The 15,477-nt window shown below is 46.0% G+C and overlaps 2 protein-coding genes across 2 annotated transcripts; both read left to right on the forward strand.

Annotated features, from left to right (window-relative positions):
* Positions 1–4,300: 4,300 nt before the first annotated feature.
* On the forward strand, positions 4,301–5,280 carry LOC136536013 (uncharacterized). The gene is made up of 2 exons (XM_066528446.1): positions 4,301–5,159; positions 5,264–5,280. The coding sequence occupies exons 1-2, from the start codon at positions 4,301–4,303 to the stop codon at positions 5,278–5,280; spliced, it is 876 nt and encodes a 291-aa protein (XP_066384543.1).
* A 5,285-nt stretch (positions 5,281–10,565) lies between these two features.
* LOC136537760 (uncharacterized) lies at positions 10,566–15,066 on the forward strand. Its single transcript, XM_066529718.1, has 7 exons — positions 10,566–10,999; positions 11,535–12,130; positions 13,247–13,811; positions 13,888–13,988; positions 14,081–14,161; positions 14,248–14,375; positions 14,506–15,066. The coding sequence occupies exons 2-7, from the start codon at positions 11,591–11,593 to the stop codon at positions 14,786–14,788; spliced, it is 1,698 nt and encodes a 565-aa protein (XP_066385815.1). The 5' UTR covers positions 10,566–10,999; positions 11,535–11,590; the 3' UTR covers positions 14,789–15,066.
* Positions 15,067–15,477: the final 411 nt, after the last annotated feature.

Here is a 15,477-nt window from a genome sequence, read left to right on the forward strand (position 1 = left end):
CACAAGGTTGCTATGTCAATGAAAATGGCCAAAAATTTGAGCTACAACCGGCCATGGGGCTTAAATAGAAGCCCCCACGAAATAGAGCCGTTGTACCCCTTCACTGGGTACACTGCGCTCTGACCGGACGCTCCGGTCTTACTGACTGGACCCTGGACTCCGCGTTCGGTCCACCGATGAACGCCACACGTCATCAGCTTCAAACGTTGTTCGTCAGATTCCAACGGCTACGAAGTTGACCGGACGCTCCGGTAAAACTGACCGGATGCTGGAGCCTCAGCGTCCGATCGAGTACAGTAAGGGTCAAAACCTGGTTTTCCTCGACCGGACGTGTCCAGTCCACCTCGACCGGACACAACCCAGCGTCCGGTGGTAAACCCTAGCCTCTGTACCGCCAGTCAACGCGACCGGACGCAGGCGTCAGCATCCGGTGCTTTTGGATCTAGCGTCCGGTCACTTGACCGACGCTGGCATCTCCTCTGTTTTCACTTCTAACTTCTCCACCCTTGCTCCAATGTGCCAACCACCAAGTGTATCACCTTGTGCACATGTGTTAGCATATTTTCACAAACATTTTCAAGGGTGTTAGCATTCCACTAGATCCTAAATGCATATGCAATGAGTTAGAGCATCTAGTGGCACTTTGATAACTGTATTCCGATACGAGTTTCACCCCTCTTAATAGTACGGCTATCAAACCTAAATGTGATCACACTCTCTAAGTGTCTTGATCACCAAAACAAAATAGCTCCTACAAGTTATACCTTTGCCTTGAGCTTTTTGTTTTTCTCTTTCTTCTTTTCAAGTTTAAGCCCTTGATCATCGCCATGCCATCACCATTGTCATGCTATGATCTCCATTAGCTTCTCTTCTTGAAGTCTGCTACCTATCTCATGATCACTTGATAAACTAGGTTAGCACTTAGGGTTTCATCAATTCACCAAAACCAAACTAGAGCTTTCACTTGGGTCAAAACTCTAACGCCAGGGAAGAGGCTGGCATGCCTCGATGTAACCCGTGGCCATAATGAGCCATACCTGGGGATTCACATCAAGAACAGTGTCGGACGTGCTGGTGCTGTTCTGCCTAATCCTCGTACGGACACTCAGTTCACCACAACATCCGCCAGGACGGAGTGGAATGCCATGACCGACAGATGATGCTTGCGCATGGCGCCAGTGACGAATAGGGCCATGATATGGAGCCGTCCCTGTTGACATCTATAGGATCAATGGGACCCGTATGAAGGAGAAGAAGGACTCGGCAACCTTGGAAGCCTTCTTCTCTCTCGTTCTTCTCCTTTTCCTCCTCTGTAACCCATGCTTTCCCTTTGCCTATAAAAGGGGAAGCAAGGCGCCCCAAGAAAAGGGAGATCTGGAAGCAAGAGCACGACATGAGCACATGGCTGAGCAGCAAGCGAGCTCTTAGCACCCGTTCACTCCTTCCACCAGAGACTTAGGATCCTCTCTCTCTCGCCTGTTTGTACCCCCTACTGCAGACCAAGTATCGGTAACACGAGCAGCAGTGAACTAGACATAGGGACGTTCCTCCCGAACCAGTATAAACCCTTGTGTCCTCCGAGCACACCATCTAAGCCAGACGCGCAAGTACAAATTTACTCGTCGATGGTCCAAAAACACCGACAAGAAGATACACTAGATGAATTAGGGAGCTTCTGTTAGGAGTATGCCCTAGAGATAATCATAGAGATGATTATATTGCCTTGTATCCATGATATATTATGAGTTCATTGAATTTCCATTAAAGACAACCTGTATCGATTAGCAATTATGTGAATTGTTTGTGAAACTCTTTTACTTGAATGGTTATTCTAATGTTGTCCCTAGTCAGAGTTCATGTGAGGACACACATGAATAATGGATCAACACATTATTAGTTGATGACTATGTTTCACAAGTCATAGACATGGAGATGTCAAACTAATAATGTGGGCACATGTATGACATGGGGCTGGACTGACCCAACATGAGATGTCGTTATTATCTCTATTCACATTATGTACGTTATGTCCTTAGACCTGAGATTGTTGTATGTATTCAAGATGTGAAATGACCTGCTCAGGGACTATCAAACGCTACTCCGTAATAGGGTAGTTATAAAGATGGTTTTCGGGTTTGTCGGGAAACATGCTATGAGACATAGACAATTAAGATGGATTTGCCCCTCTCTATATATGAGAGAGATATCACTGATCACTCTAATGATTAGATCAAGAAATGCATGGCCGTGCTTGGGTTAAGTGTTAACCTATGAGTTGGACCAAATATCGTGAGGCAAGGGAATAACAAGTATGTGGTTTTGTGGTGGTTCGTCTGATATGATCTTTGCATACGCATAGGAGTTGACATGCCTTGCTAGAGGCCGTTATCAACTAATGGCTGAGTAGGAGTACTCGGGCCGTGTCTATGTGTACGTGAACCCATAGGGTCGCACGCTTAAGGGGCTGGAAGCCTAGTTCGGATTGGATCCGAATTAGACAAGGCTTAGGGTTACTAATGGACCTCCAACTCAGGAGCTCATTAGGGATGCCTATAAATATGTGGGGTGGGGCAATGGGGCAAATCAATCCACGCCTTTTGGCAGCCGCCGCCGCCCATCCTACGCCCGCATCTGCTGCTCCTCACGGACCTAGCAGTCCAGAGGCGCAACGCTTCCTCCCTGCACGTGTGGATACCTCGGAGGTGCTGCATCTGGAGCACAAGGATGAACCGCACGAAGGGGACGGATGAACGGACGACCTCACAACTGCACGGCACTGCTACGACGCATTCGACTACATCGAGTCACTTCCGCTGCACCTACGCGTCTAGTGGTAATCCCGTGATCTATAACTAGCAGTAGATCCTGGTTTATGAGGTCAAAATTTTTGTTTTTCGGCTAGCATAGCATCCTCATAACCCTTCAGTGGCATCGGAGCCATTACTGTGTCATTATAGGTTCGGATGAGTGCGTATGGAGATATGCGCAGTTGTAGATGAGTCTCTGATCTTGGTTCGTGATTTTACCGTGTTGGTCTTGTAACGATCTACTCGTACCGGTCGGAATTCCGCCATCCGAGTTAAGTGATACATGTAAATCTAGTCATGGCAAGATAGAGATCAATTAGATTGATCGAATCAAACCTAGATCAAGTGCTGAGCACATGTGATGCGCAACGGTGATAGATTGGATCTACTGCCGGGCGCCGGGGTGCAAGAGAAAAGTGTTGTTCGGTAAAACAGCCATAACTTTTGCATACGACCTCTAATTGAGACGAATTCTATATGAAAATTGTAGAGAAAATTTTTTTACATCCGATTCTCACCTGCTTCGTCGGTTTCGCTGAAATTAGATTTGCGAAAAAAGGCCGGGAAGATGGTGTTTTCGGTGTTTTAAGATTAGACGTCGGAATCGGTTAACTCTGTTTTGCAGGAATTTATGACAGGTATAGCCCTTATGTGTATGTGATGCATGTATGTAATTAATTCATGGCTTGCATGTCGTGAGTATGACAATATGGCTAGAGCCACTAAGATATTGTCAAATTGATGTAATGGCCTGCGTGCCAAACTGTGATGATCCTATCCGCGACTATGTATTCTTCTTCATTGCCTTGCGTTAGTGATAGCTAGTCTTGGTGGACTCATCACTGAAGGATGGCATACATGGATCATGGAGATGGAGATCATCATGAGGAACAGTTCAATGGAGATGGAGATCCCTAAAGGAACATTGGGCTATACCATGTCATATCTGTGTTAATGTCGTTCTTACTATATTCTACTTTCACGTGCGATAATGTTTTTTGTCTACATGCGATGGTGAAGTAGAACGTTCCCTCGGCAATGTTTAAGTTAAAATGCTTCCCCAAACCTTGTATTGTCAGGCGTCTTGTACAATCGGTGGTGGGTCTATGAAATTAGGGTGCCACTGGTTTTCCTTGACTAGACAGGTTCGTATCGGATACTTACAACAGAAGGGTTGGTTACTTGAACAAGGTCATCCTAACGGTTAGGGACCTTGGAGCATGAGTAGTTGGGCACCAAAGCATAGAGATGCTACCCAACAACAAGAGTCATATGTGATATGATTAGCAAAGAGTTGCTTACCAATCTACCATGTCTTCTAGCGGTGATGCTAAAGCTCACTAGTAGACTTGTTAGTTGTGGGTCTTGAATCACTAAGTTTCAATAGAGGGATATTGATTTTAGTGGGAGTAGATTATATTAAAGTTTTAATATTGTTTACTCTATCTTGGATACATTGTCTTAGTATTTTGCATTACTTTTGTTGTAGATAAATGGCACCTAGCAATCAACCATTTACTTTGCGTTCAATTCTTGAGAAAGATAAGTTGAATGGAACAAACTATGCGAATTGGATCCGCAACCTGAGAATTGTTCTCAGGGCAAAGAAAAAGGAAGAAATTCTAGACACCCCATTACCAGATGAGCCTGCTGATAATGCACCTGCTGTAGAGAAAAACGCTTACAAGAAAGCATGTGATGCTGATCTTGAAGTGAGTTGCCTTATGCTTGCTTGTATGGAACCAGATCTACAGTTGCAGTTTGACAATAACAATGCAGCACACGATATGATCGTGGCGCTCAATGATATGTTCCAGACTCAAGCCAGGACTGAAAGGTTCAATGTCTCAAAGGCTTTTGCTGAAACCAAGCTAGCAGAGGGCGCAACAGTTGGGCCACATGTGATCAAAATGGTTGGTTACACTCAGAGGTTGGAGAAGCCGGGCTTCTCAATTGGCCCTGAATTAGCTACTGATTTTATTCTCGTGTCTCTTCCGCCCAGCTATGGAAATTTCGTCATGAACTACCATATGCATGGGGCGGAAAAGGGCTTGAATGAGTTATGTGGCATGCTTAAAACAGCAGAGGCTGACATCAAGAAAGGTGCTGGCAGTAGCCATGTGATGGCGGTCCAAAACAAGCCTAAGTTTAAGAAGAAGGGCAATTCTTGGAAGAAGAAAAAGGGCAAGGCTAAAGATGAGATCTCTAAGCCAAACCCACCTGCACCCAAGGCTGGACCACCTGCTGATGCTGAGTGCTTTCATTGTCATGGGAAAGGTCATTGGAAGAGGAACTGCAAGCTGTACCTGGAATCCATTAAGGATCGCGGTAGTAAAGATACTCCCGTAGCTTGTACACTTGTTGTTTATGTTACAGACATTTTCCTTGCTAATTCTTATATTAATTCTTGGGTATTTGATACCGGATCGGTTGCTCATATTTGCAATACGATGTAGGGAATGATAAGAAGTAGAAGCGTGGAAAAGGGAGAAGTTGATTTCCGCGTGGGCAATAATGCAAGAGTTGCCGCGTTGAACGTCGGGACGATGCAACTTCACCTCCCATCAGGATTTATTATGGAGTTGAATAATTGTTATTTTGTTCCTAGTTTAAGTCAAAACATTGTGTCACCTTCATGTTTGATGAAGGATGGTTATTCATTTGCGAGTAAAGACAATGGTTGTGTGATCTCTAAAAATGACATGTTTGTGGCTTCTGCATCCATTGTGAATGGGTTATTTATTTTAAATCTTGAAGATGCTTCCTGTCTGTAATATAAGTGCTAAAAGGCCTCGGCTTAATGAGTTAAGTCCTACCTATATGTGGCATTGTCGTTTAGGTCATATAAGTGAGAATCGCATGAAGAGGCTCCATTCTGATGGGCTTTTAACTTCGTTTGATTTTGAATCATACGAGACATGTGAGGCTTGCCTGCTGGGCAAGATGACCAAGACGCCTTTCACAGGTTTTCCTGAGAGGGCGGCAGACTTGCTGGAACTCATACATACTGATGTATGCGGACCAATGAGTACGATAGTAAGAGGCGGATTCCAATACTTCATAACCTTCACTTATGACTTTAGTACATATGGCTATGTCTACTTAATGAAACATAAGTCTGAGACATTTGAAAAGTTCAAGGAGTTTCAGAGTGAAGTAGAGAATCAACGTGGCAAGAAAATTAAGGCTTTGTGATCTAATCATGGAGGCGAATATTTGAGCCATGAGTTTAGCAATTATCTAAAGAGTTGCGGAATTGTTCCACAGCTTACGCCACCTAGAACGCCTCAGAGAAATGGCGTGTCCGAGCAACGTAATCGGACTTTGTTGGACATGGTTCGGTCTATGATGAGCCAGTCAGACCTACCGTTATCATTTTAGGGATACGCTCTAGAAACAGCCACTTTCACATTGAATAGGGTATCATCTAAGTCAGTAGTTAAGACACCACATGAGATGTGGACTGGTAAGAGTCCCAGTTTGTCTTTTCTGAAAATTTGGGGTTGTGAAGTTTATGTCAAACAACTTATGACAGATAAACTAACACCCAAATCAGACAAATGCTTTTTCATGGGATATCCGAAGGAAACTTTAGGGTATTACTTCTACAACCGATCAGAGGGCAAAGTGTTTGTTGCTCGGAATGGTGTTTTCTTAGAGAAAGAGTTTCTCAAAAGAGAGAAAAGTGGACAGAAGGTGTATCTTGAAGAAGTTCAAGATGAGCTAGTTGGGAAGGACTCTACGAGTGATGCTAATATAACAGAACAAGTTGAGATACCCATGGCAATAGAAACACCGCCACAACCACAAAGGTTAGCAAGAATCCATGAGTTGCGTGGGGATTTGTTATTGTTAGACGATGACGAACCTGTGACTTATGCGGAAGCAATGATGGACCTAGATTCCAAGAAATGGCAAAGTGCCATGAGATCCGAGATAGATTCCATGGGAAACAATCAATTTTGGAACTTGGTTGACTCGCCTGATGGGGTTAGACCCATAGAGTGCAAATGGATCTATAAAAAGAAAAAGGATATGGATGGAAACGTTCACATCTATAAAGCTCGACTTGTTGCAAAGGGTTTTCGGCAAGTTCAAGGAATTGACTACGACAAGACTTTCTCACCGGTAGCGATGCTTAAATCTATCCGGAATCATTCTAGCAATAGCTGCTTGTTTCGATTATGAGATATGGTAGATGGATGTTAAAACAGCCTTTCTAAATGGAAATTTGGATGAGGACGTGTATATGATACATCCCAAAGGTTTTGTTGATCCAAACAATGCTGGAAAAATATGCAAGCTTCAGAAATCCATTTATGGGTTAAAGCAAGCATCTCAGAGTTGGAACATTCATTTTGATGAAGTGGTCAAAGGGTTTGGCTTCTGTCAGAATGAAGAAGAACCTTGTGTTTACAAGAAGGAAAGTGGGAGCGCTGTTGTATTTCTGATCTTGTATGTGGATGACATATTATTGATTGGGAATGACATTCCTATGTTGCAATTCGTAAAGCCTTCATTGAATAATAGTTTTTCTATGAAGGATTTAGGAGAAGCAGCATATATATTGGGCATCAAGATCTATAGAGATAGATCGAAGAGGCTTATAGGATTAAGCCAAGATACGTACATTGACAAGGTGTTGAAATGATTCAAAATGGAACAGTCCAAGAAAGGGTTCTTGCCTATGTCACATGGTATGCGCTTTAGGGATAAACATTGTCCTTCGACAACTGATGAGCGGAAGCACATGAGTAAGGTTCCATATGCCTTGGCAGTTGGTTCCATCATGTACGCCATGATATGTACTCGCCCAGATGTCTCATATGCTCTAAGTGTTGCGAGCAGGTACCAAGCTGATCCAGGCGAGAGTCACTGGACACTTGTTAAAAACATTCTTAAGTACTTGAGAAGGACTAAAGATGTGTTCCTAATCTATGGAGGTGAGGAGGAGCTCATTGTAAATGGTTACACCGATGCTAGCTTCCAAACTGACATGGATGATTCATAGTCTCAATCAGGTTTTGTGTTCATAATAAATGGTGGTGCTGTAAGTTGGAAAAGTTCCAAGCAGGAGACGGTGACCGATTCTACAACAGAGGCCGAGTACATTGTAGCTTCTAGAGCTGCGAAGGAAGGTGTTTGGATGAGGAGGTTCCTCATTGAACTTGGTGTGTTTCCGAATGTGTCCAGCCCATTGAATCTACATTGTGACAACAATAGGGTAATTGCGCAGGCTAAGGAGCCAAGGAATCACCAAAAGAGCAAACATGTACTGCGGAAATTTCACCTCATTCGAGAGTTTGTTAGACGAGATGAGATCAAGATGTGCAAGATACACACAGATTTGAATGTTGCAGATCCTTTGACAAAGGCTCTTCCACAGCCTAAGCATGAGGCGCACATAAGAGCTATGGGTATTAGATATCTTCGAGATTAACTCTAGTGCAAGTGGGAGATTGTTAGGAGTATGCCCTAGAGATAATCATAGAGATGATTATATTGCCTTGTATCCATGATATATTATGAGTTCATTAAATTTCCATTAAAGACAACCTGTATCGATTAGCAATTATGTGAATTGTTTGTGAAACTCTTTTACTTGAATGGTTATTCTAATATTGTCCCTGGTCAGAGTTCGTGTGAGGACACACATGAATAATGGATCAGCACATTATTAGTTGATGACTATGTTTCATAAGTCATAGACATGGAGATGTCAAACTAATAATGTGGGCACATGTATGACATGGGGCTGGACTGACCCAACGTGAGATGTCGTTATTATCTCTATTCATATCATATACGTTATGTCCTTAGACCTGAGATTGTTGTATGTATTCAAGATGTGAAACGACCTGCTCAGGGACTATCAAACGCTACTCCGTAACAGGGTAGTTATAAATGTGGTTTTCGGGTTTATCGGGAAACATGCTATGAGACATAGATAATTAAGATGGATTTGCCCCTCTCTATATATGAGAGAGATATCACTGATCACTCTAATGATTAGATCAAGAAATGCATGGCCGTGCTTGGGTTAAGTGTTAACCTATAAGTTGGACTAAATATCGTGAGGCAAGGGAATAACAAGTATGTGAATTTGTGGTGGTTCGTCTGATATGATCTTTGCGTACGCATAGGAGTTGACATGCCTTGCTAGAGGCCGCTATCAACTAATGGCCGAGTAGGAGTACTCGGGCCGTGTCTATGTGTGCGTGAACCCATAGGGTCGCACGCTTAAGGGACTGGAAGCCTAGTTCGGATTGGATTCGAATTAGACAAGGCTTAGGGTTACTAATGGGCCTCCAACCAGGAGCTCATTAGGGATGCCTATAAATATGTGGGGTGGGGCAACGGGGCAAATCAATCCACGCCTTTTGGCAGCCGCCGCCACCCATCCTACGCCCGCATCTGCTGCTCCTCGCGGACCTAGCAGTCCGGAGGCGCAACGCTTCCTCCCTATACGTGTGGATACCTCGGAGGTGCTGCATCTGGAGCACAAGGACGAACCGTACGAAGGGGACGGACGAACGGACGACCTCACAACTGCACGGCACTGCTACGACGCGTTCGACTACATCGAGTCGCTTTCGCTGCACCTACGCGTCTAGTGGTAATCCCGTGATCTATAACTAGCAGTAGATCCTGATTTATGAGGTCAAAATTTTTGTTTTTTGGCTAGCGTAGCATCCTCATAACCCTTCAGCTTCTTGCATATATGGCATGTGATGAAGGCATGCTTCATTGGGATGATCGGGTGGAGGTTGCTAAGCATCATCATGTCGGGGTAAAAGGGCCTCCGCAATGGTGGTTGGAGTGGTCTCTACTCGTTGTCTTGGAGGACGCCTCCACTGTAAGATATATTGGATGTGCGCCAGCGAACTATAAATGAACGATAACACAAAGAACCTTAGTGGGTGGCATTTGACATAGCAAATGAAGCCACATATGAGAGCTATGAAGATCTTGACGACAGGATGGTCACAGGCAGTTGCTCAAAGTCAAAGTAGGGTGGTGGAGCCTTTCTAGCCATCGACCCAAGCGAGGATGAGGTGCAATATAGATGCGATGTGGACAACTCGATCTAGGGTGACAGAGAACGAATCTAGGCCGAGAAGAGTAGGGGCATAACAATGACAGTGAAGGCGGAGGTGGTGAGACACACTAATAGACCTCGAAAGCTCAAACTCCGTGGCAACGATAGTGAAGAGTGGTCCACTAAATCCATGTGTGAGGTTGGGTAGACACAACCAGGTGGAGGGGAGAAGGGCATTTATTTTATTGTCACTCACCTCACGCTCGTGACAAAACTGACGATGACAACAACGACAAGGCATGAATGATGGGAGGAAAACAACGAAATTCACAAGTTATCCGAGACACTCACTAGCAGGACAAAAGTAGCAGAACTGTAGCCAGAGGAAGCAGGACCCTCCCTCTCGGCTCCGGCAAGCTCGTCGGCGACGAAGAAGGGGAGGAAATGTAGCAGAGGAAAGTTGGGTTACTTTGCGTGCTTTCTTAGCCTTCTACTTATATTGGCTAGGATGCATTTAGGCATGGACTTAATTTGAAGAATGAGGCAAAAGGTTTTGCAATGAAGTTGTCATAAACGTAACTTAAACTTGGTATGTAGACTAGAAGATTTACATTTCGTGTTTAAGTCCCAACAGCCTCCTTGACTTTAGGTTCCGAGAATTCGTGGACACCCCAAGGACGTCAACGCAAAACACCCCGGAAAGAACCGTAGCGGGAGGGAGGGGGCGCCATCCAGCCAGCGAAAGGGGGGAGAGGAGAGGAGGGAGAAGGCAACGGGAAGGGATAGCCTGTGCCGGGCGCGCGTGGGCGTGGTGGGATTGACGGCAAAGCAAGCGGGGGCGCGAGCTGAGCGTGCAGAGAGAGGGAGAGATGGGAGAAATTACGCGTCGCCCAGCAGCAGCAGCAGCAGCCAGCAGCACGAGCCCCAGCCGCCCGCCCGCCCACCCCCACCCGCGCGCTCCTCCCCCTCCCCCCGTCCTCACCCGCGTCATCCACCCGGCACCACTCTTCTCGTCTTCCCCTCCACCTCGTCACGCCGCACGGGCCCGGCCCAAATACTCTCGCCCTCGCGCTCTCGCCACAAACCCTAACCCTACCTCCCCACCGGCTCGCCGCCGCCGCCGGTCCGTCGTCGTCGGGCCACTCCGTTCAAGGTAAAGCTCCCCCGTGCGTCGCTCGCCGTGTCCCGTCCTCGGTCCTCCTAGGGTCCTTGCTCGCCGCCGCGGTTGCTTGTCGGGCTTTTCGTTTGCTCTCCTGTGCTTGCGCTGCTTGATTTCTCTCGGTGTGTGTGGGGTGGTGGGGGGTCGGGGGTTGGGGGGAGCTCGAGGGGTTTTGGGTTCGAGGTTCATTCTTCACGCTGCGGATCGCGGCTGCTCGTCGGCGTTCGCTGCAGCTCCCGTGCCGCTCTCTCGCGGAGGCTGCGAGTTGCTTCGGTTTTTTTTTTTTTTGGGCTCTCTCAGTCTGTGCTCTCGCTTTCATGGCCGGCGGTTTGTTGGGCGATTATGTATCTCGGTTCATTCGTGAGGGATTTGATTATCCCACATACAGGTATGTTAGAGGGTCTATTTGGCTTATCGTCTGTCTGGTGGTTGCAACTTGATTCAGTGACATATATGAGTTTTTTTTTTCATAAGGAATGAACGAATGATATATATATACTAGTTGTAATGCCGTGTTTGATACATGCAGGCAGCGGAGTTGGCTGGCGCGAAGCTCACTTGGTCTGGAGTTAAGCGTGTGGTGTAATGGAGGGGCGCGGGAACCCTCCGCTCAACGCCACTGATGCTGTGATCAAGAAGCCAAGGAGTGTCGCATCCAGGAAGCCAAGGTCCACGGAGCAGCTCACCTCTGAGTACAATGGCATTTGCCCGCCGTCTCGGAGCGCTCCCCATGACGAGGACACTGGCGTTGAAGCTGGTGGGCATCGGAGGAAAGAGCTACACCTAAACAGCCCTGAAATGAAGGGCTCCACGGCTCATAGGAGTGACGCGCGGTCTGGAGGCGACCATGATGGCCATGGTCGGAGCAGCAAAACGAAGGATGCCGCCAAGCATGGAAGTGATGGTGTTCTTGCCCTAGAGTGCACAGCAAGAAACAATGGATCCCCTGATAACCCACAGTTGGTCCCCAGAGATGACTCTGTGCCTGGTGAAAATAGGCTGAGAAAAGTAAAGCTCAAAGTTGTTGGGATTAATCGAACCCTACATACCAAAATTGGCCAGGATGCTGGTGGCAGTGGCATTCCTGCCACGTCGGATGGCTCTATTCATCAATACAAGCAAAAGGTTTGTTCAATGTGCTTGAGATCATAATGTACTTTCGTATCTTTACTTATCACCTAGTTTTGTCCACTTAGATACTTTAAAGAATGTGTTCACCCCTCAGTTAATACTGGCATATTATTTTGGTTGAAGGTTGGATACATACCAGAATGCCAGCAAAACTTTCCAGTTTTCTACATGTACGGCCAAAGTTTGCTGGCTCAGTTTAATGCTGTTAAACTTTAACTTTCCCAAACTTGTTTGATTCCTCCCCTCTCCTTCTGTTTTATACAGCCCCTGTCCGTTTTCATAATCGATACCGTCCCCATCAGTGCAGCAATTCCTCATTCCTCTCGTGCGCCGTAAAGCCTATATCCTTCCCCATTCCTCTCGTGCGCCGTAAAGCCTATATCCTTCCTCTGGCTGGCTCCATCTCTGTCCCATGCTGGTTAACTCTGTCCATAGGGTCTTTGCTGCGCCCCTTCTAGGGTTCGCTTGCAAGTCTGCTGTGGCCTCCGCGCTGCTGCCACCACCACCGGGAGAGATGCCACGAGGCTCGTCGAGCAGGGGCGCAAGAGGGGGCCGCGGAAGGAATCAGGGAAGGGGCGGCGCTAGGGGAAAGGTGCGCAGGGAAACCCTGGTCTGGTCAGATCTGGTATTCCGCATCCGCCTCTTTTTTTCCCCCTTCGTAGAAAGATTGATCTTCGCTAGCAATCTATGGTGACTCGCATATTGAGGATCTGAAACTTTGGTGGTCAGGTCGGGCCAACACAGCTTCTATGTTTCAGATTTTAGTTATCTTTGCTCAGTATGGGTTGTCTGCAGGAGTCTGATTTTAATTTTGGTTCCATACTCATCATGGCTTTGCAAGTGAGTGGGTTTTGTACGGCGTCAATCCCCTTATCCTTTTCTTCTTAATATAATGATACACAGCTCTCTTGCATGTTTGATAAAAAAATTTCTTGCTTTGCAATGTTGGCTTACTGTTCATACGACGATTTGGCTGACTTAAATTGTAATTGTAAGTTCGGATTCTTATTTCTACCAATTATCGAATATATATGTTCATTATTTTGCTGTTTATGTTTTCTTTTGTCATTACATAAGTGTTCATTACTTGCTCGCCCTTTTTTTTAAAAGGATTCTGCTGGTCAAGCAAACAAAGATACCCATGGTAATCGTGTTGAAGGAAAACATGGCAACAGGCACAAAATTTCTGCGTCTTCTGACCTTGTTCGCAAGAGCAAAAGGATTCCTAAGAAGAAAACACTTGACGGAGATTCTGATGATGAAGATGGTGAATTGCGCTACCTGGAAAAACTCAAAGGGGCTAAAGTTGCACCAGATCCTGTGAACACTGGCCATGAAGCTTATGATTTTGGTGATGATGCTCTCAAGAAAAAGAAGCTATCCAAGCTTTCTAAAAATAAGAGCACCCCATATGAAGTGGACGAGGACTTCAGAATGTCTCGATCTGGCAGGGATGGTAGGAAGAAGTTGAATTTAGGGGATGACAATGAGTTTATAGAAGAGGAGGAATCTGAGATGGATGAAAAGAATGGGCTAAAGGAAGCTGATTCACCTCAAGATGTGAAGATTGAAACCCCTGGTCTTACAACAAGACAGCGAGCCCTTCAAGGCAGGGGTGGGAATGGTGAAAGCTTTATTGAATTTCCTGATGGATTACCAGCAGCTTCATCAAGAAGTAAATTCTTAGCTTATGTTTTGAGCTTTTTGTTGCATTTAACATTTAACAAATTCCATCACTAATTATGTTACAGGGCAAAAGGAGAAGCTCTCAGATGTGGAGATACAAGCCAAAAAAGCAGAAGCTGCGCAGAGGCGTAAGATGCAAGTTGAGAAGGCAGAGAAAGAACAACAGGTTTGCTTCTGTGCTTCTAGTTCAGAGCTTTATTTGCCAGTTCTTTTCTGTTGGGTGACCGTGATGCAATTTTACAACCTCAAACTGTACAGGCTGAAGCAATGAGGAAGATACTGGGTATAGATTCTGAGAAGAAAAAGGAAGAGAAGAAGCTGAAAGAACGGGAAGAGAGGGTACAACTTCCTATTTGATATCATGACAGTATCTGCATTTCCCTATTTGCTATCATGGACTTATCTTTGCATTCTCTCTTTTCCAGGAAAAACAAGCAAGATTGGAAGAATACAGGAAAAACTGTGTCCGGACTGTCATGAGCCCAACTGGAACTGTGATTACATTCCCTGAGAGTATGGGGCTTCCGAGCATATTTAACTCCAAACCTGTCAGGTTACGTTGATCACTAGTACTTATATCTGTTCATTTAGTCATTTCGACTGCAGCTCTGCAGGTTTATTCTCCTCTTGCAGTCTTAACTTGTGATTGATTCCCTTCTACCTGCTTGATTTCATTTCATCAGCTATCCACCTCCAAGGGAGAAGTGTGCAGGCCCATCGTGCACAAACCCGTACAAGTACCGCGACTCCAAGACGCTGCTCCCTCTCTGCAGCCTGGCGTGCTACAAGGCTGTCCAGGGCCGTCCTCCTGCCCAGGGAAGTGAAGGTGGCCAGGGAAGCAGTGCTGCCCAAGGGACTGAAGCTGGCCATGGAAGCAGTGCTGCCCAGGGTAGCGATGCTGGCAAGGGAAGTGTCCCTACCCAGGGAACTGACGCTGCCCAGGAAAGTGCTGGGAAGCAAGCATGATGAATCTAGTTACCTGACGTGATTCAACCGTGACCGTCAGTTGGCTGGAGAAGTGTATGTCGACATGGGCAGCTCGCTGGTGTGTTGTTTTCTTGGTTTCCTTTGGTAGTAGTCTAACAATCAACCTGACAAAAAATGAGGTTTTTCCTTGTGCCCGTGGTAAACCAAGCCGGGCTTCGTTATGGTGGATCGAGTTTAAACTTATGGTGACATGGTGTGGTCGGTTCGGTGTATGGGACTAGTCGAGAAATATGAAGAAGAAAAAAGTTGTACAGCAATCATGTGCTTGCGCGGTTTGTTTGGAGCTGTGGCCTTGGTCGTGCGAGACCTCGAGCTGTGGCCTTATTTCAATATTTAGCTGGTGCGTGGTGGTGTAGTGCTTGCTTGCTATGGTGTACGATGCTTGTGGTGAGCGGCCATGGGCGCTGCCGGGCTCGTCTCATGGTTCAAATTGGTTTGGTTGTAGGCCTGTGATGTTGATGCTGCAATTGACAGCAAGGTCGTGTTGCCTGCGGTGGTTTGGTTGTAGGCCTGTCGTGTTGATGCTGCAATTGACTGCAAGGTCGTGTTGTCTGCGGGCAGGTCGTGTTGCTTGCGGGCTTCGTCAGAGGAAACTAGCTCTTAAGTGCTCAACATGTCCCTTTAAATTTAAACCCGAGTGCAAGATCTCTCACAGATAACACCCAGGC

Source organism: Miscanthus floridulus, chromosome 2 (genome assembly GCF_019320115.1).
Source record: "Miscanthus floridulus cultivar M001 chromosome 2, ASM1932011v1, whole genome shotgun sequence".
NCBI lineage: Eukaryota > Viridiplantae > Streptophyta > Magnoliopsida > Poales > Poaceae > Miscanthus > Miscanthus floridulus.